The following is a 26,680-nucleotide window of genomic DNA, read 5'->3' on the forward strand; positions in this document are numbered from 1 at the left end:
GATAATCATGTGGTTTTTGTCTTTGGTTCTGTTTATATGCTGGATTACGTTTATTGATTTGCATATGTTGAACCAGCCTTGCATCCCAGGGATGAAGCCCACTTGATCATGGTGTATAAGCTTTTTGATGTGCTGCTGGATTCGGTTTGCCAGTATTTTATTGAGGATTTTTGCATCAATGTTCATCAAGGATATTGGTCTGAAATTCTCTTTTTTGGTTATGTCTCTGCCAGGCTTTGGTAAGAAAAGTGCTGGCTTTGATAGCAGGGAGTTTTTATATTCCTGGTATAAAGGCAACCTATATTTCTCTTTACATTTTTGATGTCTGTAATTGGAAGATCCAACTAGTTGGTCAGCAGTCCTAGACTAGGGCATTCTTGCAAAGAAACGTGTGACTTTACCTAAGAGCATCAGCACAGGAATACACTGCAAAGGGCTGAGATGACTAAGCAGCATGAAACCTTGTGAGTCAGTGCAAACTTTTGAAGGGCTGAACTTCAAGACGGAATTCAGGGTGGGGTATGATCTTCAAAGTTTAAGAACAACAAAAGGAGAGAGCTGTGATTCACACAGCTGGCTAAGGATCTATAGGAATGTAATACATTTGAACCCAGTGTTTAATTATTTTAAAAACTTATTCTAGAACAGCATTCTTCCAAAGTATGTCCAGTGTAATAACAGATGCCACCTGCAAAAAGGATCCATGGTCAGTTTGGGAATCAGTGGATTCAAATAAAATTAAAGACGTTTCTTTAGTATTAATGTGTGCTGTGAATCTCAAAGGCAAAAAAAATAACTACTATTTCCATAACTAATCTACCTATGTAACTCTTTCTTTGTAGAAGATTTCTTGGAATTATAATTTGATGAAACAAACTTGAACTGCTGCTCAAAAGTAGTCATGTCTACTTTAATGCTGGTTAAGTTCGAAAATAACAGCTCTGACCTGGAACTCATGCAATTAACACACTTTATAGTTCTGCTCATTAAAGTGTGAGAATCAAGGCTCCTTGGCCGCTTAGCAGCAGTATACTCTCAATTGTAGGAAAGATATGTAAAGGTATTGAATTGTAATCCTAAAGTTGTAATATGTAACTATAAAGTTACAATCCTATATAATTTCAAGTTGTTTTCTGCTACACACACCCCCATCTACCTTTTCCTAAAAGGGTACCATGCCACAGTTCTCATCATTCAAAGAACCTGTGTGGTGATGGGTATTTGAACTCTTCGGGGATGGGCGAGAAGTGGGAGGTTAGATGAGGGAAAGGGGGATCTATGATAAAATTCACAGAAAAGCCTCAAAATCTTTAAATTTATTAAATATTATAGCATTTAAGTAGTTCTAAGAAAGTTAGAACTACTTAAGAAACTCTAAGAAACTTCTAAGATGTTTCTAAGAAGCTGGGATGCATCTTCCTGTGGACATATTTTTGTGCCCATGAATGGTTTGGTTATGTAATTGTTAGTTGATACTGAAGATACTAGATTAATCAAGGTTTCCACGAGCCTTACTACTACATGTAACAGGAATTTATCTGAGAGTTCCAAATTCAGATGCCAGGATCATGTCTGTAAATTAGTTAATACAATTATGGTTTGCCAAAACTCTAAACCAAGCGTGTCCAACCTGCGGCCCAGGATGATTTTGAATGTAACCCAACACAAACTCGTAGCTTTCTTAAAACATTATGAAATTTTTTTGTGATTTGAAAAAAAATTATTTCCATAGGTTATTGGGGAACAGGTGGTGTTTGGTTACATAAGTAAGTTCTTTAGTGGTGATTTGTGAGATTTTGGTGGACCCATCACCCAAGCAGTATACACTGCACCATATTTGTAGTCTTTTATCCCTCACCCCCTTCCCACCCTTTACCCCTGAGTCCCCGAAGTCCGTTGTGTCATTCTTATGTCTTTGCATCCCCATAGCTTAGCTCCTACTTATAAGTAAGAACATATGACATTTGGGTTTCCACCCCTGAGTTAGAGTAATAGTCTCCAATCTCATTCATGTTGCTGCAAATGCCATTAATTCATTCCTTTTTATGGCTGAGTAGCATTCCATCATATATATACACACATACCATAGTTTCTTTCTTTCTTTTTTTTTTTTTTGAGACAGTCTCGCACTGTTACCCAGGCTGGAGTGCAGTGGTGCCATCTCGGCTCACTGCAAGCTCTGCCTCCCGGGTTCACACCATTCTCCTGCCTTAGCCTCCAGTGTAGCTGGGAATACAGGCGCCCACCACCACGCCTGGCTAATTTTTTGTATATTTAGTAGAGATGAGGTTTCACCGTGTTAGCCAGGATGGTCTTGATCTCCTGACTTCGTGATCTGCCCGCCTTGTGATCCCAAAGTGTTGGGATTACAGGTGTGAGCCACCATGCCTGGCCCCATAGTTTCTTTATCCACTCGTTGACTGATGGGCATTGGGTTGGTTCCACATTTTTGCAATTGTGAATTGTGCTGCTATAAACATGTGTGCAAGTGTATTGCTATAAACATGTGTGCAAGTGTATTTTTCATATAATGACTTCTTTTCTACTGGGTAGATACCCAGTAGTGGGACTGCTGGATCAAATGGTCTTCAAGGAATCTCCACACCGTTTTCCATAGTGGTTGTATTAGTTTACATTCCCACCAGCAGTGTAGAAGTGTTCCCTATTCACTGCATCCATGCCAAAATCTATTATTTTTTGATTTGATTATGGACATTCTTGCAGGCATAAGGTGTTATGGCATTGTGGTTTTGATTTGCATTTCCCTGATCATTAGTGATGCTGAGCATTTTTTCATACGTTGGCCATTTGTATATCTTCATTTGAGAATTGTCTATTCTTGTGCTTAGCCTACTTTCTGATGGGATTATTAGATTTTTTTCTTGCTAATTTGCTTGAGTTTATTGTAGATTCTGGATATTAATCCTTTGTCAGATGTATAGATTGTGAAGATTTTCTTCCACTCTGTGGGTTGTCTGTTTACTCTGCCGACTGTTCCTTTTGCCATGCAAAAGCTCTTTAGTTTAATTAAGTCCCAGCTATTTACCTTTGTTTTTATTGCATTTGCTTTGGGTTCTTGATCATGAAATCCTTGCCTAAGCAAACATCTAGAAGGGTTTTTTTCTGATATTATCTTCTAGAATTTTTAGTTTCAGGTCTTAGATTTAAGTCCTTGATCCATCTCAAGTTGATTTTTTTTTTTTGTATAAGTCAGAAATGAGGCAACAGTTTTATTCTTCTATGCCAATAATCACAGCACCATTTGTTGAATACGGTGCCCTTTCCCCACTTTGTTTTTGTTTGCTTTGTCAAAGATCGGTTGGCTGTAAGTATTTGGGTTTATTACTCAGTTCTCTATTCTGTTCAACTGGTCTATGTGCCTATTTTTATACCACTACCATGTTGTTTTGATGGCTGTGGCCTTATAGTATAGTTTGAAATCAGGTAATGTGATGCCTCCAGATTTGTTTTGTTTAGTCTTGCCTTGGCTATGCAGGCTCTTTCTTGGTTCCATATGAATTTTAGAATTGTTTTTTCTAGTTCTGTGAAGAATGATGGTGGTATTTTAATGGGAACTGCACTGAATTTGTAGACTGCTTTTAGCAGTATGGTCATTTTCACAATATTGATTCTACCCATTGGTGAGCATTGGATGTGTTTTCATTTGTGTCATCTATGATTTTCTCAGCAGTGTTTTATAGTTTTCCTTGTAAAACTACATCTCCATGGTTAGGAATATTCCTAAGTATTTTATTTTATTTTATTTTATTTTATTTTATTTTATTTTATTTTTTGCAGCTATTGTAAAAGGGCTGAGTTCTTCATTGGATTCTCAGCTTAGTTGCTCTTGGTGATAGGAGAGCTAATTTGTGTACATTAATTTTGTATCTGGAAACTTCACTGAATTCTTTTATCAGTTCTAGGAGCTTTTTGGAGGAGTCTTTAGGGTTTTCTAGGTATACAATCATATCATCAGCAAATAGCAACAGTTTAACTTCCTCTTTACCGATTTGGATGGCCTTTCTTTCTTTCTCTTGTCTGATTGCTCTGGCTAGGACTTCCAGTCCTGTTGAACAGAAGTGGTGAGAGTGGGCATCCTTATCTTGTTCCAGTTCTCAGAGGGAATGCTTTCAACTTTTTCCCATTCAGTATTATGCTGGCTATGAGTTTGTCATAGATGGCTTTTATTATATTGAGGTATGTCCCTGGTATGTTAATTTTGCTGAGTTTTAATTATAAAGAGATGCTGGACTTTGTGGAATGCTTTTTCTGCATCTATTGAGATGATCGTGTGATTTTTGTTTTAATTCTGTTTATGTGGTGTATCACATTTATTGACTTGGGTATGTTAAACCATCCCTGCATCCCTGGTATGAAACCCACTTGATCATGGTGAGTTATCTTTTTGATATGTTGTTGGATTTGGTTAGCTAGTATTTTGCTAAGGATTTTTGTATCTATGTTCATCAGGGATATTGGTCTGTAGTTTTCTTTTTTTTGTTATGTCCTTTCCTGGTTTTGGTATTAGGGTGATACTGGCTTCACAGAATGATCTGGGGAGGATTCCCTCTTTCTCTATCTTTTGGAATAGTGTCAATAGGATTGGTACCAATTATTCTTTGAATGTCTGGTGGAATTCAGCTGTGAACCTGTCTGGTCCTGGACTTTTTTTGTTGGTAATTTTTAAATTACCATTTCAATCTTGTTGCTTGTTATTGGTCTGTTCAGGGTATCTAATTCTTCCTGATTTAAGCTAGCAAGGTTGTATTTCTCTAGGAATTTATCCATCTCCTCCAGGTTTTCTAGTTTTTGCATGTAAAGGTGTTCATAGTAGCTGTGAATGACCTTTTGTATTTCTGTGGTGTCAGTTGTAATATCTCCCATTTCTTTTCTAATTGAGCTTATTTGAATTTTCTCTCTTCTTTTCTTGGTTATGGTCTATCAATCTTATTCATCTTCTCAAAGAATCAGTTTTTTGTTTCATTTATCTTTTGTATTGTCTTTTTTGTTTCAATTTCATTTAGTTCTGCTCTGATCTTGGTTATTTCTTCTGCTGGGTTTAGGTTTGGTTTGTTCTTGTTTCTCTAGTTCCTTGAAATGTGACCTTAGATTGTCTCTTTGTGCTCTTTCAGACTTTTTAATGCAGGCATTTCAGGCTATAAACTTTCCTCTTAGCAACGCCTTTGCTGTATCCCAGAGGTATTGATAGGTTGTATCATTTAGTGTTGTTCAGTTCGAAGAATTTTTAAATTCCCATCTTGATTTCGTTGTTGACCCAATGATCATTCAGGAGCAGGTTAATTTCCATGTATTTGCATGGTTTTGAAGGTTCCTTTTGGAGTTGATTTCCAGTTTTATTCCACTGTGGTTTGAGAGAGTACTTGCCATAATTTCAATTTTCTTAAAATTTATTGAGGCTTGTTTTGTGGCCTATTATAAGGTCTATCTTGGAGAAAAGCTCATTTGCTAATGAATAGAATGTATATTTGGCAGTTTTGGGTAGAATGTTCTGTAAATATCTGTTAAGTCCATCTGATCTAGGGTATAGTTTAAATCCACTGTTTCTTTGTTGACTTTCTGTCTTGATAACCTCCTTAATGCTGTCAGTAGAGTACTGAAGTTTCCCACTATTGTGTTACTGTCTATCTCATTTCTTAGGTCTACTGGCAATTGTTTTATAAATTTGGAAGCTCCAGTGTTTGGTGCATATATATTTAGGATTGTGATATTTTCCTGTTGGACAAGGCCTTTTACCATTATATAATGTCCCTCTTTGTCTTTTTGAACTGCCATTTCTTTAAAGTTTGTTTTGCCTGATACAAGAATAGCTATTCCTGCTGACTTTTGATGTCCATTTGCATGGAATGTCTTTTTCCACCCCTCTACCTTAAGTGAGTCCTTATGTGTTGGGTAAGTCTCTTAAAGGCAGCAGATGGTTAGTGAATTCGTACCTATTCTGCAATTCTCTATCTTTTAGTGGAACATTTAGGCCATTTACATTCAATCTTAGTATTGAGATGTGAGGTTATTCCATTCATCATGCTGTTGCCTGTATACCCCCTCCTTTTTTTTTAATTGTATTTTTGTTTTGTAGGTCCTGTGAGATTTATGCTTTAAAGAGGTTCTGTTTTGATGTGTTTCCAGGATTTAAGATTTAGGGCTCCTTTTAGCAGTTCTTGTAGTGCTGGCTTGGTAGTGGTGAATTCTCTCAGTATTTGTTTGTCTGAAACACACTGTATCTTTCCTTCATTTATGAAGCTTAGTTTCACTGGATACAGAATTCTTGGCTGATAATTGCTTTCTTTAAGGAGACTGAAGATGGGGCCCCAATCGTTTCTAGCGTGTAGGGGTTCTGCTGAGAAATCTGCTGTTAAGTTGATAGGTTTTCCTTTATAGGTTACCTTGTGCTTTTGCCTCACAGCTCTGAAGATTCTTTCCTTTGTCTTAACTTTAGATAACCTGATGACAATATGCCTAGGCAATGATCTTTCTGCAATGAATTTCCCAGGTATTCTTTGAGCTTCTTGTATTTGGACGTCTAGGTCTCTAGCAAGACCGGAGAAGTTTTCCTTGATTATTTCCCCAAATATGTTTTTCAAAAGTTTTTTTTTTTTTTTGAGACAGAGTCTTGGGAGTCTTGCTCTATCACCCAGGCTGGAGTGCAGATGGCACGATCTTGGCTCACTGCAACCTCCGTTTCCCGGGTTCAAGCAATTCTCCTGCCTCAACCTCCCTAGTAGCTGGGATTACAGGTGCACGCCACCATGCCTGGCTAATTTTTATATTTTTAGTAGAGATGGGGTTTCACCATGTTGGCCAGGCTGGTCTGGAACTCCTGACCACAATGGTCTGCCTGCCTTGGCCTCCCAAAGTACTGGGATTACAGGCGTGAGCCACCGCACCCAGGTGGTTTTCTAAACTTTTAGATTTCTCTTCTTCTTCAAATGCCACAGGTGTTTGAGATTTTTTTTTGCAATTTTTTTTTTTTTTAAGCCCATCAGCTATTGTTAGTGCATTTTATGTGTGGCCCAAGACAATTCTTTTTCCAATATGGCCCAGGGAAATCCAAATGACTGTATACCCCTGCAAACCAGTGGTGGAGATTCTCTTGGAGTAGAGCAAAAAGATTAAGGGTAAGGGACCAAAGAGCATGGGCGAGTGGGCAAGTTTAGGGAGTGTTAGCTGCACCTCTTCCTATCGTGTTTTATTTTGTTGAATGGCATGATAACCCAATCTGGTGGTAAACCCCAAACTTGGAATTAGCTCTAAAACTACCTCCTCCTTTAATTCTACTGTTCAATCTGTCCCTTCTACCACCCATATCTTTCTCAAGTCTGTCTCTTCTTTTCCATCCTCGCTGCTTCTAGTTGAATAACCCATATGAAATTTGTTTGTTTCAAAAATGGCTGAATTTCAGCAATTTCAAATCGCTCAACTCAAAACCTTAATTCAGTCCTTTATCAACTCTCATATATATTTTTGCAGTAACTGTTCTTTCTACCCCCATTAAACCCTAGAGACATCTTTCTAAATGAAAACTAAATGGCTGGGTGTGTGGTGGCTCACGCCTGTAATCCCAGCACTTTGGGAGGCCGAGGTGGGTGGATCACCTGAGGTTGGGAGTTTGAGACCAGCCTGACCAAAATGGAGAAACCCCGTCTCTACTAAAAATACAAAATTAGCCAGGCATGGTGGTGCATGCCTGTGATCCTAGCTACTCAGGAGGCTGAGGCAGGAGAATCACTTGATCCCAGGAGGTGGAGGTTACAGTGAGTGGAGATGGTGCCATTGCATTCCAGCCTGGGCAACAAGAGCGAAACTCTGTCTCAAAAAAACCCCGAAAAAACAAAAAAACAAAAAACAAAGAAAACAAAAAAACCCTCAAATAATGGCAACTTGCTGCTTAAAACTGTTTAAGTGCTCCCAAATTCTCTACAAAATCAAGTCTATGTATCTTAACTTGGTATGTAATTCACTTAATTCCCAGTTTTCAACCTCTCTGGCCACTGTCTCTTTCTACATTCTATGTTCCAGCAATACTGCTTGATTTGCAGTTTCTTTCAAAAATTAATGCTGTTTTATATCTCTGTGCTTTTGTACATCCTGCTGTCTTTGCCTGGAAAGCCTCTTTCCTTCATTCTCTTTCCCTTTCCTCCTGAGATTCCTATTCAACCCCTAAAATAGCACTCCTTCTATGGCACCATCCCAGATCACCCAGACAGTGTGTTAGTCTTCCTTTCCTCTGTTACACCCGAATAGCATATGTAGCTTTAATGCTGTACTTAAGCTAGCTGTTTTTATTTCTGTCCCCTCAATAGATAGTTAATTACTTTATAGAAACACTATTTTGTAGTATTTACACTGCAAAAACTCAAATATTAACTGTTAAATGAACAAATGGGCGTGAGAGAGCAGTTATGATGGAGAAGGGGTGAAAGGGGTACCAAGGAAGCCATTTTGCTATTCTCTCTTGGTAACTTCCACCTTGCCAACATACTGCTTGGTCCTGTGTCAGGGAAAATGTATGAGCTTTTAGGGTGGTCTGGGTGAGACAGGTAATAGGAAGGTCATAGTTAACAGCTGCTTTTCCCCAGGGAAAGTTCTCAAGATTTAGCATCTGATGGAGAAGAACACTCCTGAGGCTAATCAGCTGGGACAGGTATTATGGTGAAGCCAATTATTTATATGAAAGAGATTTATACAAGAACAGCTTTAGTTTTATGCTTTTTCTCTTGGCATCTTCTTATCTGTTCTAAAAATAAATGAAAACAGCTGGTGGATTTGAGTTCTAAACTTTCTCCTCATATATAATCACTACTGAAGTTGTACAAGAGAAATGACTGAAAGGGTGACCTTAGAAAACAGTATTAAAGGCTGGGCATGGTGGCTCATGCCTGTAATCCCAGCACTTTGGGAGGCCGAGGTGGGAGGATCATGAGGTCAGGAGTTCGAGGCCAGCCTGGCCAATATGGTGAAACCCCATCTCTACTAAAAATACAAAAATTAGCCGAGTGTGGTGGCGCCTGCCTGTAATCCCAGCTACTCTGGAGGCTGAGGCAGGAGAATGGCTTGAACCCGGGAGGCGGAGGTTGCAGCGAGCTGAGATTGCGCCATTGTACTCCAGCCTGGGTGACAGAGCAAGACTCAGTCTCAAAAAAGAAAAAGAAAACAGTATTTTTTTTTTTTTTTTGAGACGGAGTCTTGCTCTGTCACCCAGGCTGCAGTGCAGTGGCGCAATCTCTGCTCACTGCAAGCTCCTCCTCTCGGGTTCACGCCATTCTCCTGCCTCAGCCTCCCGAGTAGCTGGGACTACAGGCGCCTGCCACCACGCCTGGCTAATTTTTTTTGTATTTTTAGTAGACACGGGGTTTCACTATGTTAGCCAGGATGGTCTTGATCTCCTGACCTCATGATCCGCCTGCCTCAGTCTCCCAAAGTGCTGGGATTACAGGTGTCAGCCACCACGCCCAGCAAGAAAACAGTATTTAAAAAATTTAAAAATCATATAATCTAGATACTAAATCAGCTGCTGAACTGCTGGCCTGGGTACTCACTATTGTGATCTTTAAAATAGCTCATTTGTTCATTTATTGGTTATCTACCATGTGCCAGACAGTGGCACAGCCACAAGAATGGATTTTTTTCTAACTCTGTGAGCTCTGGACATCATATACTATCTAGATACCACTTAATTTCTAAGTATCAGTAGCCTGCATGGTCAATGCCTGGCACAAAGAAATGTTTGACACTGATGCTGATAATGGTGGTGGTAAAAGTAATAACAACAATAGCAGCAGCAACAGCAACCCCCATTTACCGAGTGTTTCCTATGTCCCATGTACCAGTTAAGCACATTATATACATGATCTCATTGAATCTTCACAATACTTTCAGGTAAATATTATCCCAGTTGTTAGGACCTACAATGCTGGGTTTCTGAAAAAGACACTCTGAAGTTTTCTAGTGAACAGTTTCCTCTGGAACTTACTTTTGATTTACTGTGTCGTATAAGGGCAGACAGCAGTCTGTTTGACTCCCCCATCACACCAGCATGATCTTTGGCTTCACACCATTCCACCAAACGCTCCACTAACTTAACATTCTTTCCCAGTTGCTCAGCAGCTTCTGCTATAGGAAAGAAGGCAAACCAAGGAATGAATCACTAACAGACAATCAGTTGAAATAATTCGTACAGATTTAAGGTGTGAAGGACGTCTAAAAAAACACAGCACAACAATTTCATTAAAGCTAGAACTGCAAATATTCCTTATGTGATGGGCTATTTGCCTTTTTCTATAACATTGTGAAATTTTATAGAAAATACAAAAACATACTTTTTTGGTTAGGCCTGCTAGTCTGTTAGTGCTCTGGTGGACTATAATGCAGGGTTCTTAGAAGGACTCTAGGCAATCAATACAGAAAAGGGTTTAGAATTTAGAAATAAGTAAATAAACATAATTCATTCCTAGGAGTGGTTCTGACTGCCGTTTCTGCAAATAGAAAAATGCTCTCCCTGTCTGCATGACAAACTTAAAATTTTTGACTGTCACAATAATGAAATTTGATTTCCAAGGCAAGGTAAAAATGGGTATAGAATGCCAAAACACAACCCCCCCACCACCACCACCGAAAGTGATTAATAAAGCAACCTAAAACCAGGACTATAAGTACTAATAAGGAGAGATATGGTATAATTTCTATTTAAAGTCAATTATAGGCTGGGCGTGGTGGCTCACACCTGTAATCCCAGCACTTTGGGAGGCTGAAGTGGGTGGATCGCTTGAGGCCAGGAGTTCAAGAGCAGCCTGAGCAACAAGCCCCATGTCTAGTGAAATTCCAAAAACAGCCAGGAGTTGTGGAGCACGCCTGTAATCCTAGCTACTCAGGAGGCTGAGGCAGGAAAATTACTTGAACCCAGGAGGTAGAAGATGCAGTGAGCTGAGGTTGCACCACTGCACTCCAGCCTGGGTGACAGAACAAGACTCTGTCTCAAAAATAAATAAATTAATTAATATTTATAAATAAATAATTATAACAAGCACAAAAATTAACAAATGGAGTTCCAAAACCAACTTTTACATCTTTTATTTGCTATTTTTTATGATTATATAATCCCGAAAGCTAAAAACAGGTCCTTTTTCAACTAGAGATACATTAAGACTATCATATGAAAAATACAAGTTGGGGAAAACATTTCTTTTACCTTGTGCATCTATTAACATTCTTAATGTTCCCAGAAGTTTGAACTGAACAGGAGGCATTTCAGATTTAAGAAATTTCAAAACTGCCTCTGTGACCCCAGCTGATAACATCTTTGCTTTATTTATAACTGGAGAAAAAGAGAGACTATGGTTAAAATGGTATTAGCATTCCTGTTGATAAACATTCAATTCAATATAGGTTTATTGAGTGTCTTTAAGATCCATGTTATATTTTTCCATTTACAAACAATCCTGTCACTTTTTTGTCAATTTTAAGAATGGAATTCAGTTGTTTATGTGTGTGTCCGTATCCTATTTGTGTATAAGCGGATAACAGACAATATAACAATTTTTATGACAGTATCATGGCTTTTTAAACCCAATCCAAAACATTTACTTACATAGTTTGTAAAGGAAATCTGAAAATGTTACCCTCTTACAACAAAAAGCACAATTCCATTTTTGATCCAACTGTGTTAATATAAATGTTATAGACATTAATAAATGTTACTATCCTATATAAACCAAATGAATTCAAATGGATTGGATCATCATGTAATTGTACTATTTCATCTAACCAGAAATTTATTTTTAGAAAGTAGAATAAAAGAATAGTTTTAACTATCTTTTGTTGTATTTTCCATAATACAACAGAAGTGATTTCATGACTTCCAAAGGCTCATTAAGGCTATTTTTAAAAAATTGTACATCTGCTTATAGAAAAACAACAACTGAAAGTCATTCTTGAGTGGACTCTGTTAATTGATGTCATTATTCTACCTCAACTAAAGATGCTTAAGGCCTGGTGCAGTAGCTCTCACCTGTAATCCCAGCACTTTAGGAGGCCAAGGTGGGTGGACTGCTTGAGCCCAGGAGTTCAAGACCAGCCTAGGCAACATAGTGAGATCCTGTTTCTACAAAAAAAAAAAATCAGCTGGGCATGGTGGCACATGCCTGTAGTCCCTGTTACTCAGGAGGCTGAGGTGGGAGGATAACTTGAGCCCAGAAGGTAGAGGCTGTGCTGAGCCAGGATTGCGTCACCGCACTCTAGCCTGGCTGACAGAGTGAGACCCCTAACTCAAACTTATAAAAGCTTAACTGTACAACATGATGAAAATCTAAGAGTTCACAAAAGGTAACAGGATATCTGAATGAAGGCAAAGATCATTCTTGTACAGTCTCACAAAACTTATTTAACATACTATCTCCATTTATTAGCATGAAAAAATGTGAACAATGTGAAGACTATTTTTTTTTTTAAATTTTCTTCATCAGAGCAGGTTCACAAATCACATACAGTAAATAGCTTCCCCAAATGATGGCTTTTATTTTGTACACAGCTGCCTTCTATTCTTAAGTCTTACCTGGAATGGCCAGGTTTCTGAGGGCACTTAGTGCTGCATGCTGTACTGTTACATTTCCATCTTCTACATGTCTGTCCAGTAAATCCATAAGTTTTTCTACAATCCCATTGTCTACCATATGAATACAATTTCCATCTGAAAAAAAAACACACATCTTTTTCTTCCTCTTTAAAATATCTATAAATACTTTATAATACTGATGTCTGGCTATTATCTACATTAGGGAAAATGGAGCTATACAATAAAATGAATTCCAAATCTTTGTCCCATCAGATTTATAGGTTTTTCTGTTTACTGAGTGAGAAGTATTAAAAAAATTCTTAAACTAGATAAAAGTTTTAAAATCAGAAAACTACCAGAAAAATCTTTAGTTTAGAGCCAGATAATATATCAGAAGTAGAAACACATGGTTAGAATGTCCAATATTTTTCATTTATTGTGATGTATGCTTGTGTTCTCCCAATGTTACAGTGATACTATTCTACCTTTTGCTATCATGGCTGATACCTAAATTATTTTTCAAACATTTACAAAGCAGAGAGAATATTATAATGAACCACTATTCACCCCATATCTAGTTTCAATAATTATCCATATTATGCCACTCTTACCTCCATAATTTGGGAGTCACTCCCAAAAAGGAGGAGTAAAAATGGAGCAAGTAAGCCATTATGATATAATATATACCAACAGTTCATATTGGAAGATGATTAAACTAAAAAGAAAAATAAACTGTATTTCCTAGACATAGTATATTTCATGAGGAACGTAAGAATGAGTTTCTGGACTGTATTTGAGTTTTTTAGTAGTGCCAGGTTTCATAAACATAGAAGTCTGGCGCCCCCTGAAACATTATTAAACTAAATTAAACATTCTACACGAAGCCAGGGGATTATTCATACTTAAGTTTTATGGGCATACAAGTATATAAGTTGAGGCACAATAATCCTAGAATGAATACTCAGATAATTAGATCCAAAATAAAATCACTAGGCAAAAGAAAGCAGATGTATACTAGAATGGGATTCAAACTTACTAAGCTCTGAAGTGCCAAGTATTCAAAAGAAGCACTTCATGATCTTTAAACTATTAGAATTTAGTAGAATTGCATAAAATGTGTAATTTGTTAGGAATGTCACTATAAGTATTTCAGATTTCTAAGAAATTAAGTTAGCAGCATATATACATATTACACAACTTCTAAACTGTTCCAGTTTTAGTATATGTGATGGCAAAGCAAAAATAAACAAATATAGAGTATTTGACTAACAAAGGAGGAACTAATATGCTTACCATTTCTGGCAAAATTTGCAATTGCCAATGCTCCAGCAAGCTGTAGCTGGTGGTTATTTGATGGAATCCAAGAGAGTACCCTTTGAAATACACTACCTTTTCCTCCTTCAAATAACTTCTGCATGGATTCATCTGGAGGTAAATGAAACGAATAGTCAAGCAACAGAAAAATAACTAGGAGTAACAAATTCATATTCTTAGGTGAATATCCAACTGGGAAACTCATACCTCTCAAACTGTTACATTCATAATGGGAAAAGTAATGATTCTTTTTATAATAAACTTTCAATAGATACTAGACAATAGAGTCTAGCATTTTTCTAGTCCAAGTCCCAGGGAGCCATCTAGCTTTTCTTTAGTCCCTTGGTGCCAAAGCTATCTTTTCTATGTGACAGCTCTTCAAATATTGGAAGATAGTGAAGACACTTCTTTTTCAGGTTCATTATGTCTGGTTCTATCAATGACATATTTAAGATGTCAAAATCATCACCTCAACAGCAGGTGAGATAGGAATATGAGAAAATGCCTAGGGTAGTATTTACAGAAGAGACAATAAATTAAAAAAAAAATCTGACAACTACTTTCTTTGGCTGGCATAAATTACAACTCACCTCCAAGAAGTAATAAAACCATGAGATCTGAACCAGTTTTGAGCTCAGTAATATCATCTTCTTTGTCACTATCCACTTTTTGCTGAACAATCTCTAGTAGACACTCTACTAGGCCTGCTTCAACCAGTTGTAGTTTAATAGCATCTAAAGAACAATGTGAACAAAATAATCAAACTTTGAGATAAAATAGGAGCTCTGGTATAAGCAATCCATTATAAAGAATTGTAAGAAACTAAGAGGGCCGGGCACAGTGGCTCACGCCTGTAATCCCAGCACTTTGGGAGGCCAAGATGGGCGGATAACAAGGTCAGGAGATCGAGACCATCCTGCCTACACTGTGAAACCCTGTCTCTACTAAAAATACAAAAAAAAATTAGCCAGGCGCGGTGGCTCACGCCTGTAATCCCCACAGTTTGGGACGCTGAGTGGGGCGGATCACAAGGTCAGGAGATTGAGACGAGACCATCCTGGCTAACACAGTGAAACCCCGTCTCTACTAAAAATACAAAAAAATTAGCCAGGTGCCACTGCACTCCAGCCTAGGCGACAGTGAGACTCCATCTCAAAAACAAAAAAAAACAATAAAAAAATTAGCTGGGTGCAGTGGTGGGCGCCTGTAGTCCCAGCTACTCGGGAGGCTGAGGCAGGAGAACAGCGTGAATCCAGGAGGCGGAACTTGTAGTGAGCAGAGATTGTGCCACTGCACTCCAGCCTGGGCAATAGAGCGAGACTCCATCTCAAAACAAAAAAAAAAAAAAACTAAAAAAAAGCATGATTTAGATAATGCATTTTTGAAACTCAAATCTTCAAAGTAAACTATCTTGACAGTTCAGTTTAAATATACAAAAAACTTTATTTCATGTTTCCATCTGAAATTGTCACATTTTTCACGATGTCTTGCAGCATCTAAACAAACTGATACTCAGCTCTGAAAGCAACTAGTATCACTCTACTATTACTCTAGATATCATGCTCATGTTTAAAGGGCAAGCTATAAAATACTATAAAATAGGGCTGGGCATGGTGGCTCACACTTGTAATCCCAGTGCTTTGGGAGGCCAAGGCAGGAAGATTGCTTGAGGCCAGGAGTTCAAGGTTACAGTAAGCTATGACTGTGCCACTGCACTCCAGTCTGGGCAACAGAGTGAAACCCTGTCTATAAAAATAAATTAAATAAATAAATAAAATCATATTTTTAAAAAGGGCTTCAGGTTTTCATTGATTTAAAGCTTTCTTGGGTGATGGGTACATGGTGGTTTACTAAATGCTATTCCTGAATACGTTTCAAAATGTTCATAATAAAAGTTAAAAGAAAAAAATAACCTTGAACCTTTCTGATGGCTAAACATAACATAAGGTATTTTAGAGACAGAATTTACATCCCAATTATATTTTTAAAACTGATCTTCATAGGAAACTCCACCTCCACATCAACACTTTTTATTATACTTCTAATATCTTTAAGTATTCTTTCATTATAACACTTATTTCATTGAAGAGCTTATATTTGCCTCCATATCTGTCTCCATCTATCTCCTGAGCAGATATATGTTGTGGGAAGTCAGGGACCCCAAATGGAGGGACCGGCTGGAGCCATGGCAGAAAAACATAAATTATGAAGATTTCACGGACATTTATCAGTTCCCAAATAATACTCATAATTTCTTATGCCTGTCTTTACTTTAATCTCTTAATCCTGTTATCTTTGTAAGCTGAGAATGTACATCACCTCAGGACCACTATTGTACAAATTGATTGTATAACACGTGTGCTTGAACAATATGAAATCTGATTGTAAAACATGGGTGTTTGAACAATATGAAATCAGTGCACCTTGAAAACAAACAGAATAACAGCGATTTTACAGAACAAGAGAAGACAACCAAAGGTCTGACTGCCTGCAGGGTCAGGCAGAATAGAGCCATATTTTTCTTCTTGCAGAGAGCCTATAAACGGATGTGCAAGCAGGAGAGATATTGCTGAATTCTTTTCTCAGCAAGGAATATTAATAATACCCTGGGGAAGGAATTGCATTCCTGGGGGGAGGTCTATAAATGGCCACTCTGGAAGTATCTGTCTTATGCGGCTGAGATAAGGACTGAAATATGCCCTGGTCTCCTGCAGTACCCTCAGGCTTATTAGGGTGTGGAAAAGATCTCGCCCTGGTAAATTTGAGGTCAGACTGGTTCTCTGCTCTCAAACGCTGTTTTCTGTTGTTTAAGATGTTTATCAAGACAATAACGTGCACAGCCGAACACAGACCCTCATCAGTAATTCAAATTTTGCCCTTTGCCTTGTGATCTTTGCTTTGCCCTTGCCTTGTGATCTTTATTGCCCTGTAAAGCATGGGATCTTTGTGACCTACTCCCTGTACACTCACTCCCCCTTTGAAATCCCTAATAAAAACTTGCTGGTTTTGTGGCCCAGGGGACATCACAGACCTACTGATATGTGATGTCACCCTCAGAGGCCCAGCTGTAAAATTCCTCTCTTTGTACTCTTTCTGTATTTCTCAGACTGGCTGACACTTAGGGAAAACAGAACCTACATTGAAATATTGGGGGCTGGTTCCGATAGATATACTTTACTCATCTTTGTATTTTAACCTAAACTGGCCTATCTAAATGCTTTGAGCGTACTTGATACTCCTTAAGATAAATGCTAGTCAACTGACCTGAAAAATACATTTGCAACACAAATTTTTTGTTTGAGACAGTGTCTCGCTCTGTTGCCCAGGCTGGAGTGCAGTGGTATGATCATAGCTCACTGCATCCTTGAACTCCTGGGCTCAAGCAATCCTCCTATCTCAGCCTCCTGAGTAGCTGGGACTAAAAGTGCATGCCACCATGCCTGGCTAATTTTTAAACTTTTTTTGTAGAGACAGGGTCTCACTATGTTGCCTAGGCTGGTCTTGAACTCCTGGCCTCAAGCAATCTTCCTGCCTTGGCCTCCTAAAGTGCTAGGATTACAGGCATGAGCCACTGTACCTGTCCAGAAATTTTTAAATTTAAATTTTATTTTTTTAGTTGGATTTTATTTTAGTCATTGGTTTCCCTGAGCTGTATATGCATCCATATATGGCAATGGCAGCTTCAGCTTATCATTTAGGAAAAATAAAGACTTTTAAAAATAAATACTTAAGACTTTCAGGCAATTTTAATGTGTTAAAATTTGGCTTTTTTGAATCACTAGGATCACTGATCTTCTTCTGAATATTATCTCAGAATACACAGAGTATTCAACCTGGAATATTTCTTTAAAAGGTATACTTGCACTGCACCATGCTAAAAGTAGGGCATTTCCTTGGTTACAGAATGCTAGGGCTAGAGATGTGTGGTGACTAGAATTAAAAACTATGATGAAAAAGCCTTAAAAATACTAAAATCCTTGAACTATACAAATCCCAACTTCTAATGCTGAAATCACTCTCCTTCGTGTACTGAGAAAATTAAGGATGATACATGCAAAGAATTAGTCCAAAAACAAGCCTTCAATGGTACCATTGTATCCATTGTGCAATTATAAAACAGATGTGAAGGCAGAGGGGAAAACAGTAATAAATATAAACACACTGTGATTTTGAAATACTGCAAGGAAAGTTATAGGTAATTTTATGGCGTAAAATTGACTGAAGGTCACAGTAAAGTTTTTACTTTGCCAAAACACCAATGAGATGAAAAACAAATTTCTCCCTAAAAAATAGGACCTAAGACATTTAAGAAATTTTAAATGTGTCAATATTGTAGTTTTAAAATTTTAATTAATTATTTTTTTTGAGACAGGGTCTTGCTGTGTTGCCCAGGCTGGTCTTGAACTCCTGGCTCAAGCAATCCTCCTGCCTTGGCCTCTGAAAGTGCTGGAATTACAGGCGTAAGCCATCATGCCCAGCCTAAATGTGTCAATGTTAAAGTTTACAGATAATCTCTTCTCACAATTTGACTGAAATCAAACACTTGAAAACAAATATATAGGAGGCTTAAACTACCTTAATTAGGATTAGCAAGACATTCTGCCAAAGTAGACAGCCCAGCACATTTACCAAAACCATTCTGTCTACAGACATGTATCTTTATCACCACTGTTTACACACTTATGTATGAATGTACACTGGTATGTATCATGTATGCATCATATATAGGTATTTTAAAACTTTTTTTAAAGAGTGAAAGAAAACCACAAATGCAGAGAAGTACATAAAATATGCAAGTTAAGTTTAATATATTATTAGAAAGCAAATAACCATGTATCTATCACCTAGATCAAGAAATTCATTGCCAACAACTCAGGAAGCCTATCTCTGCATTTCTGTTTCTGATGACAAACCCCTTCCTTCATTCGTCTCAAATCATCCTGATTATTATGGTAATCACTTCTATACTTTCATCGTTTTACCAAGTAAATAATCATTCTTAAAAACTACAGTTTAGTTTTACTTTTTGTTTTTAACTTTATATAAATTGAATCATACAATATGTATTTTTCAGTGTTGGCTTTTTCCTTTCAACACTACGAGATTCATCCACAGTAATGGTTACAGCTGTCTTCATTCTTTTTCATAACTCTATATTTTTCCATTATATTAATATCCTATGATTTGTTCATTCTACTGTTACTGGATTTTGGTTGTTTCCAATTTTTCATTATAAATAATGCTGCTTTGAACATTCCTGTAACAGCTCCTGGTGTACATGTGCACAAGCTTCTGGGTATACTTCTAAGAGCAGAATTGTTGGATCTATTGCTTCAACTTCAATAGATACTACTTCCCAATTGTACCAATTTACACTCCCACTGTTCCACACCCTCATCAACAGTTGGTTTATGAGACCTTCCAGTGGGTGTATAGTGGTATTTTATTGTGGTTTTATTTTGTGTTACCTAAGAGTGAACATTTTCATATCTATATTAAGTCTGTTGGACTTAATATAAATTAAATCTTTTGTCAAGTGCTTATTCAAATGTTTTCCACATTTTCCCACTGGGTTTTCTACATTTTTCTTAATGATTTGTAAGAGTTTTTATACACTGTATACAACTCTGTCAGTTATGTGTTATAACTATATTCTCTCATCCAGTCTTGCTTTTCACTCTTAACGGTGTCTTTAAAAAAAAGAGTTTTAACTTTATTTGTTTTTGGTAGAGATGAGGCCTCACTATGTTGCTCAGGCTGGTCTCAAACTCCTGGTCTCAAGTGATCCTCTTGTCTTGCCCTCCCAAAGCCATTAGGATTACAGTCATGAGCCACCAGGCCAGCCAGAAGTTTTTAAAGTAACCAATGTATCAATTTTTTCCTTTATGATTAGAGCTTTTTGTGATCTAAGAAAAGTATTTCAAGGCCATGATGATATTCTCCTAGCTTACATTTTAAGATAAACCCTCTGAAGTTTTAACTTTCACATTTAGGTCAATCTATCTGGAATTGATTTTTTATATACTTTTTTAATAGTCCAGAAGCCTTTTATCTTGAAAACACCTATTATGCCATGAATTCATAGGGAAGAGGCTCCAGGAGCTCAGGGCCCCTTCTGTTTGTTCTCACAAAGTGCGCTTCTCTAGGTGGAACAGGCTGTTGCTTCAGTTGAACTCAGGTACCTTTCTCTTTGGCTTCCTTCTTTTTCTTTTCCTAACTTTCCTTCATGTGTTTCAGGGAGGTATCTTGGCTCTTGAGTGCTTAATATGCTCATTATACACATTAATTATTTTGGCAACAATCTTGCCCTTAACTTGTTTGTTTACAACAACACCAATACCATGCCGGGTAACACCACAGACTCTTTTGGTTTTCCATGGTAAAATTTGTGGGGCATTCCTTTTTTGAACGGGATGCATTCCTCTGATGTCTACAATATCACCTTTCCTGTAGATTTGAACGTTATGTGGCTAAAGGGACAACTCCATATTTTCTAAAAGGCCTAGAGAATACATACCAGATGCTTCTCTTTCCCTTTGTGTTCATTATTTTGTTAAATTACTGGAAGGTGGCAGTTCCAGCTAAAAGGGCTATCCAACATATTTTTCATATTTTATTTTCTGTTTTTTCTTTTTTGGTATATAGAAATTCTTCTTTGTTTTTTGGCAGTAACCTAACAAAATTCTGATTTAAAAAAAATGATCCATAAAACTGATCTATAGATTCTTTTGAATTAAATATGCATAATCACATAATAAATGAATGAGAGTTTTATTGCTTTCTTTATCTTAATTTTTTTTCTTTTATTCTCTTTAATGCACTGGATACTTCTTATAATACAATATTAAATGGAAGTGGGGATGAGCCTTCTTGTCCCAATCTCAAAGCAAATGCTTTTTTATTTCACCATTGAGTGTGATGTTTTCTTCAGCCTTCTCATAGATATCTTTTTCAGATTGAAGACCTTCCTAGTCCTGTTTTCCTAAGAGTTTTAAAAATAATGAATGAATACCTAATTTTATGAAAAGCTCTTTTTTTTAAAATCTGAGAAGATCAGGTTTCTCCCCTTAAATATTTTAAGGTGATAAATTATACTGGTTGCATTTCAAATATTAAATTGTGTTACACTTTCAGAATAAATGCAATTTGGTGTGATTAATTTTTTAATATATTACTAGAGTACATTTGCTAAATTTTAGGAGGAATTTTGGATCTATGTTCATGGTGAGACTAGCCTTTAATTTTCATTCATGTATTATCTTTGTTGGGATTTGGTGTAAAGGTTTCATTAGCCTCATTAAAATAATTGGTAAGCATATTTCCTTTTCCTATTCTCTGGAACAATTTTTAAGGTAAGATTACTCAGCTTTTCTATTCTTGTATCAGTCATACTTTAAAATACATTGGCATCAGGCCAGGCACGGTGGCTCATGCCTGTAATCCCAGTACTTTGGGAGGCCGAGGCAGGTGGATCACCTGAGGTCAGGAGTTTGAGATCAGCCTGGGCAACATGGTGAAACCTCATGTCTACTAAAAATAAAAATAAAAAAATTAGCCAGGCGTGGTGGGAGGTGCCTGTAATCCCACCTACTTGGGAAGCCGAGGCAGGAGAATTGCTTGAACCTCAGAGGTGGAGGTTGCATCCCAGGTGGAGGCTGCAGTGAGCCGAGATGGTGCCACTGCACTCCAGCCTGGGTGACAGAGTGAGACTCCATCTTGGTAAAAAAAAAAAAATATATATATATATATATATATATATATATATATATATATATAGGCATCAAATTGTTCATAATATCCTCTTAATAGCTGTAAGAACTGCGATAAGGTCTCCTCCTCTTGCATTCTTAATTTTGGTTAATTATGCTTTCTCTTTTCATTATTAATCTCACTAAGGGTTTACCAATTCCACTGTCTTTTCAGACTCAACTGTAGCAATTATATGTTTGTGTTGCACTGTATGTTTTCCATTTTATTTCAGCTCTTTACATTTCCTTCCTTCTGCTTATCATTATTTTTTTTAAAATTTCAATAGCTTTAGTGGTACAAGTGGTTTTTGGTTACATGGATGAACTGTATAGTGGCAAAGTCCAGGATTTTAGGGCATCTGTCACCTGAATAGTGTACACTGTACCCAATATGCAGTTTTTTACCCCTCACCCCCTCATCTCACTCCCTCCCTCCTCCTGTCTCCAGAGTCCATTCTATCCACTCTCTATGCCTTTGTGTACACATAGCGTAGCTCCCACTTGTGAGAATAGGTGGCATTTGGTTACTTCACTTAGAATTAATGTCCTCTAGTTCCATTTAAGTTGCTGCAAAAGATATTATTTCATTCATTTTTACAGCTGAGTAGTATTCCACGGTATGTGTGTGTGTGTGTATACACACCCCATTTTCTTTATCCACTCATCCACTGATGGACACTTAGGTTGATTCCCTGTCTTTTCTTCTGCTTTTTAAAATAATATATATTACTCATGGATTTTGTTAACATTGTTGTATTTTATTCTAGTTAACTACTTAAAAAAATTTTTTTTGTAGATTTAGGGAGTACAAGTGCAGATTAACAAAATTAATAGACCACTAGCTAGATTAACAACAAAAAAAAGAGAAGATTCAAATAAGTACAATCAGAAACAATAAAGGTGACATTATAGCTGCTACCACAGAAATACAAAAGATTATCAGAGACTATTATGAGCATATTCACACAAATTGGAAGATGAGGGTTGAAAAATTACCTTTTGGTTTTTTGGGTTTATATTTTCTTTCCCCTAAATTCCTGAGATGAATACTGAGCTCATTGATTTTAGTTCTTTTCCTTTTCTAATATAAGCATTTAGAGCAAAAAATTTCCCTCTGAATAGGGCTTAACACGTAAGATTTGAGATATAGTATTTTCATTTTCACTACTAGAAAAATTTCTAATTTCCATTACAATTCTGTTTTGACCTCTGAGGTATGGGAAGTATATTTCTTTCCATGTAAACATACAGCGATTTCCTGGTTTTCTTTTTATAATTGGTTACTAGACAACTCACTTAGGTCAAAGAAATACTTTGTATGATAGCAATCTTTTGAAATTTCTTTCTTTCATGACAAGTATACATGTTCTTAAATGTTTCATATGTACTTGAAAGAGCTCTGTAGTTGAAGTGTTCTAAAATAGGTCCATTAAATCAATTGTCTTAATCATTTTCAAATTTTCTATAACCTTATTCTTCTATCTTATTCTATAAATTATTGAAACAGGTATTAAAATTTCTCACAATATTTGTGGATTTGTCTGTTTCTCTTCATAGTTCTGAACGTTTTTGCTCCGTATGTTTTGGGATAATGTATAATGGTTTTTTTTTCTAGGTAAATTGGACCTTTTATTACTAAAGTCACCCTCTTTATCTCTAGCAAGTCTTTTCATCTTAAAATCTATTTTATTTGATATTAATATAACTACCCCAGCCTTCTTTAGGTTTCACTGGTATATTTTTTTCCATCCTATTATTCTCAATCTTTTAAATCTCATATTTAATAAGTACTGCTTAAGCAGTATAGTTGTTTATTTTAAAACACAAGTGACAAATGGTCTTTTAATTAGAGCATTTAGGTCACATTTAACGTAATTACTGAAATACTGTGTCTTAAAACTGTATTTTTATGCTTCATTTGTCCTCTATGATTCATGTCCCTTTTTCTTTCCTCTTTTTTCTTGTTTTGCATTACTAGGGTATTAAAAAATCTTTCCATAAGTCCCTTCCATTTGTTTGGTAGCTATATATGATTTTTAAAAATTACTTTAGTAGTCACCTTAAAAGTTGAAGTGACTAACCAGAGTCTTCCAGGTAACACAAGTGTCTTAGGACTCTAACTCCTTTTACCTTTCTTATTTATATGCTCAGTTTGTGGTATATTTTAAATCATATAAATGTACATTGTAAACTTCACAATAAGTTATTTTTTTAATATATTCAATGTTCATAAGATTTACCTACATATCTACCGTTTTTTTTGGTCTTTATTCTCCCCTGCATCTATATCATCTTCCTTCTGACAAACCACATTTATAACATCTGGCTTTCATTGTTGCTGTTGAGAAGGTAGCTGTCAGCCAAACTGTTGTTACTTTGAAGATAATGATTTTGGTCATTGGTTTTCTACATTTTCAGTATGAGGCATCTAGATGTGGATTACTTTTTGTTTATTATATTTTGGGTTCAAAGGGCTTCTTGGATCTTTGCATTTTTCATAATTTCTGATAAATTCACTGCCAAAATTTCTTCAAATATTGCCTCTGCACACTCCCCTCCCCACCTTCTCTACTCTCCTTTTGGGACTCCAAAAAATGCATATGAGAATGTCTCACTTTATCCTCTGACCTCTTATTCTCTTTTATGTAAATGGGTCCTTCTTTCCTTTTAGTTCATATTGGATTTCTTTCCAACCCATTTTCCAGTTCACTAGTTCTTTAATTCAACAGTATCTATTAAATCTGCTATTAAACCACCCACTGGATTCTTAATTTTGGTTGTATTTTTCAATTCAGAAATTTCCATTTATTTCATTCTTAAATCTGCTGTGTCACTTTTTAAAAATAGTTTTTAGTTTCCTTCTAAATTATTTAAGCTTGCTTTTACCTCTTTGAACACAATAAGCACACCTGTTTTTAATCAGTGTCTAATAATTCCAGTATCTGAAGATTTGCTGCCTACTCTTGCTTACAGTATGTTTTGTCTCATGTATTAATATCTGATCCTCTTTGAGTACGTGCTAGACATTATATTTGAAAAATTACTAATATGGAATGGTTTGTTTCTTCTGATTCATTCTTATTTCTACGATACATCTCTTAAGATTTTTGTGCCCAAAGAAGAGAGTGATTAACCAGTATCTTCACTGTTGGCAGGACTGAGACTCCAACTTTTATCCCCTTTGCCTTACAAGTGTATAGAAGTAGAGCTCAGCCTCTCAGCTGCCTTTTCCAGAATGGCACAAGAATATGTTAGCTACAGAAGTATCTTTTCTAAGATTTTAAAATCAAAGGAACCTGGAAAGTTGCTTTGGCCAATGTAGATATAGCTATGGAGTAGATAACACAGCTAAAGTCAGAGATATGCAAAATAAAACATATCACTAATAAAGAATGGTTTTGAGTCAAATGGCTGGCAAATAATATTAGGAAAAAAATTTAAAGTATATATGATCAAAAATCCAAATGTGCATTTAAGTTTCTCACCATTTTCTGCCAATGGAGCAAGAACTTCAAAAATCATTTCTCTCTTATCGTGTTCTATTTGTTTCTTGAAGAGTTTTACTAGCTCTTCAGCAATGTTTGTACTGGCAAACTGTTCTTTACTTGACTCTGTAAAATAAAAAAGAAAAACTTAAACCAAATTAAGTCCAGAAACTGTTTTCTAATACTTTCAATACTTGGTCATTTTGTACCATTACTGATAAATACAAATACTCTTCAAATATGGGAACAATCAAATCCATTTTTAATGTCCCTGAAAAGGAAAAATGTCTAAGGCTTTAGAGAAGATGTTCTGACCCAATTATATTTGGGCTATAAAAAAAGGTTCTCTAGCATAACATATAGGTAACCACAGCAACAATAAAATTACTAAGTCATAAATTCATAGTTTTAAGGATTTTAGTCAAAGAAAAGCTTCTATATGGATGAATTAAAGGTGACTTATCTTTAGTATCATTAAAGTGGCATGTTTTCTACACTGGTCCTGACATATCTACTACTGAAGACTAATTCTGCATGAGTAATTGGGGTTTCATTCGCTCCTGCCTCTCAGCATCTCCAACCTCTCCTAGAGCCTCACCATTGATCAGCATTTATATATACTTTGGTATTTCTCACATAGAAAAATTAAAAACAAACATCCTCCCCCTAGTCCACCTCTATCAACTACCATCCAATCTCATTTTCACTTTTACAAACAAGTTTCTGATAACATTGTTTACATACACTGCCTCTACTCTCTCAACTCACATGCATTACTAAATCTACTAGTTTTGGCCTACCTGCCTCTACACTTAGCAATCTCCTATAATTGTTCCTCCTTTTCCATAAGACCTGTATAAATTCTAGTACCTTAGGATTCATCCTTTGCTTTACCATCTCAGTCCTTATTCTCACCTGAGGCTATCTAATTCTCTTCCATAGCACCAAACAGCATCTCTGTGTTAATATTTATACAACATAAATATTCATAACCCTCTTCTGGACATCAGGCTATTTATTTAACTGCCCATTTGACATCTCTACTTGAGTATCTCTCTAGCATTCCAAACTCAATACCAAGAGGGGGCTTTTGACATACTGTGAAATCTTCCTCCTCCAGGGTTCCTCAACTCAGTATATGAACACTCCGTCTATCTGCACAGGCAAAAATCTAGGAGTCATTGCTCATTTGTTATCACTCAACTTCCACATCTAATCAATCACCAAGGTCTGTCAATCTACCTCCAAAATCCAACCCAAATCCATTCCATTTCTCTCCAATTCTCCTCTCAATGTCTTTGGTTGCATTAAGTATCCTATTAATTTTTCTAGAAGTTTTTTTCAGTGAATTCTGACCTAATCTAATATATACTGGTCTCTTTGGTAGCACAGCTGGCATCCTGGGTTCTCTTTATCATTATCTTGATGGATCACTTCTCTCCTTCCTGTACTAGATACCCTGTTATCTATGCCTTTTCTATTTGTTTTGTTTTGATGGCAGCATGCTCCAGCGGCGTCGTGAGAAAGCTACTGTATAATGTGTATGTAGGAGGTAGACATTTTGAAAA

The 26,680-nt window shown here is 36.6% G+C and overlaps 1 protein-coding gene across 21 annotated transcripts in view; it reads right to left on the minus strand.

The window, feature by feature from the left end:
* RAP1GDS1 (Rap1 GTPase-GDP dissociation stimulator 1) overlaps positions 1–26,680 on the minus strand; it is a 176,170-nt gene that overhangs the window by 13,980 nt on the left and 135,510 nt on the right. For 10 of the 21 annotated variants that reach the window (XM_055296952.2, XM_055296951.2, XM_055296956.2 and 7 more), the window contains 6 exons: positions 25,113–25,238; positions 14,470–14,613; positions 13,859–13,990; positions 12,566–12,700; positions 11,204–11,329; positions 9,989–10,128 (listed from right to left, as the gene is read on the minus strand). In XM_055296952.2, the coding sequence (XP_055152927.1) occupies positions 9,989–10,128; positions 11,204–11,329; positions 12,566–12,700; positions 13,859–13,990; positions 14,470–14,613; positions 25,113–25,238 (803 nt within the window). The remainder of the gene's footprint in view (positions 1–9,988; positions 10,129–11,203; positions 11,330–12,565; positions 12,701–13,858; positions 13,991–14,469; positions 14,614–25,112; positions 25,239–26,680) is intronic. The other 11 variants (XM_063610211.1, XM_063610204.1, XM_063610217.1 and 8 more) reach the window with 3 other exon arrangements.

Source organism: Symphalangus syndactylus, chromosome 10 (genome assembly GCF_028878055.3).
Source record: "Symphalangus syndactylus isolate Jambi chromosome 10, NHGRI_mSymSyn1-v2.1_pri, whole genome shotgun sequence".
Classification (NCBI taxonomy): Eukaryota; Metazoa; Chordata; class Mammalia; order Primates; family Hylobatidae; genus Symphalangus; species Symphalangus syndactylus.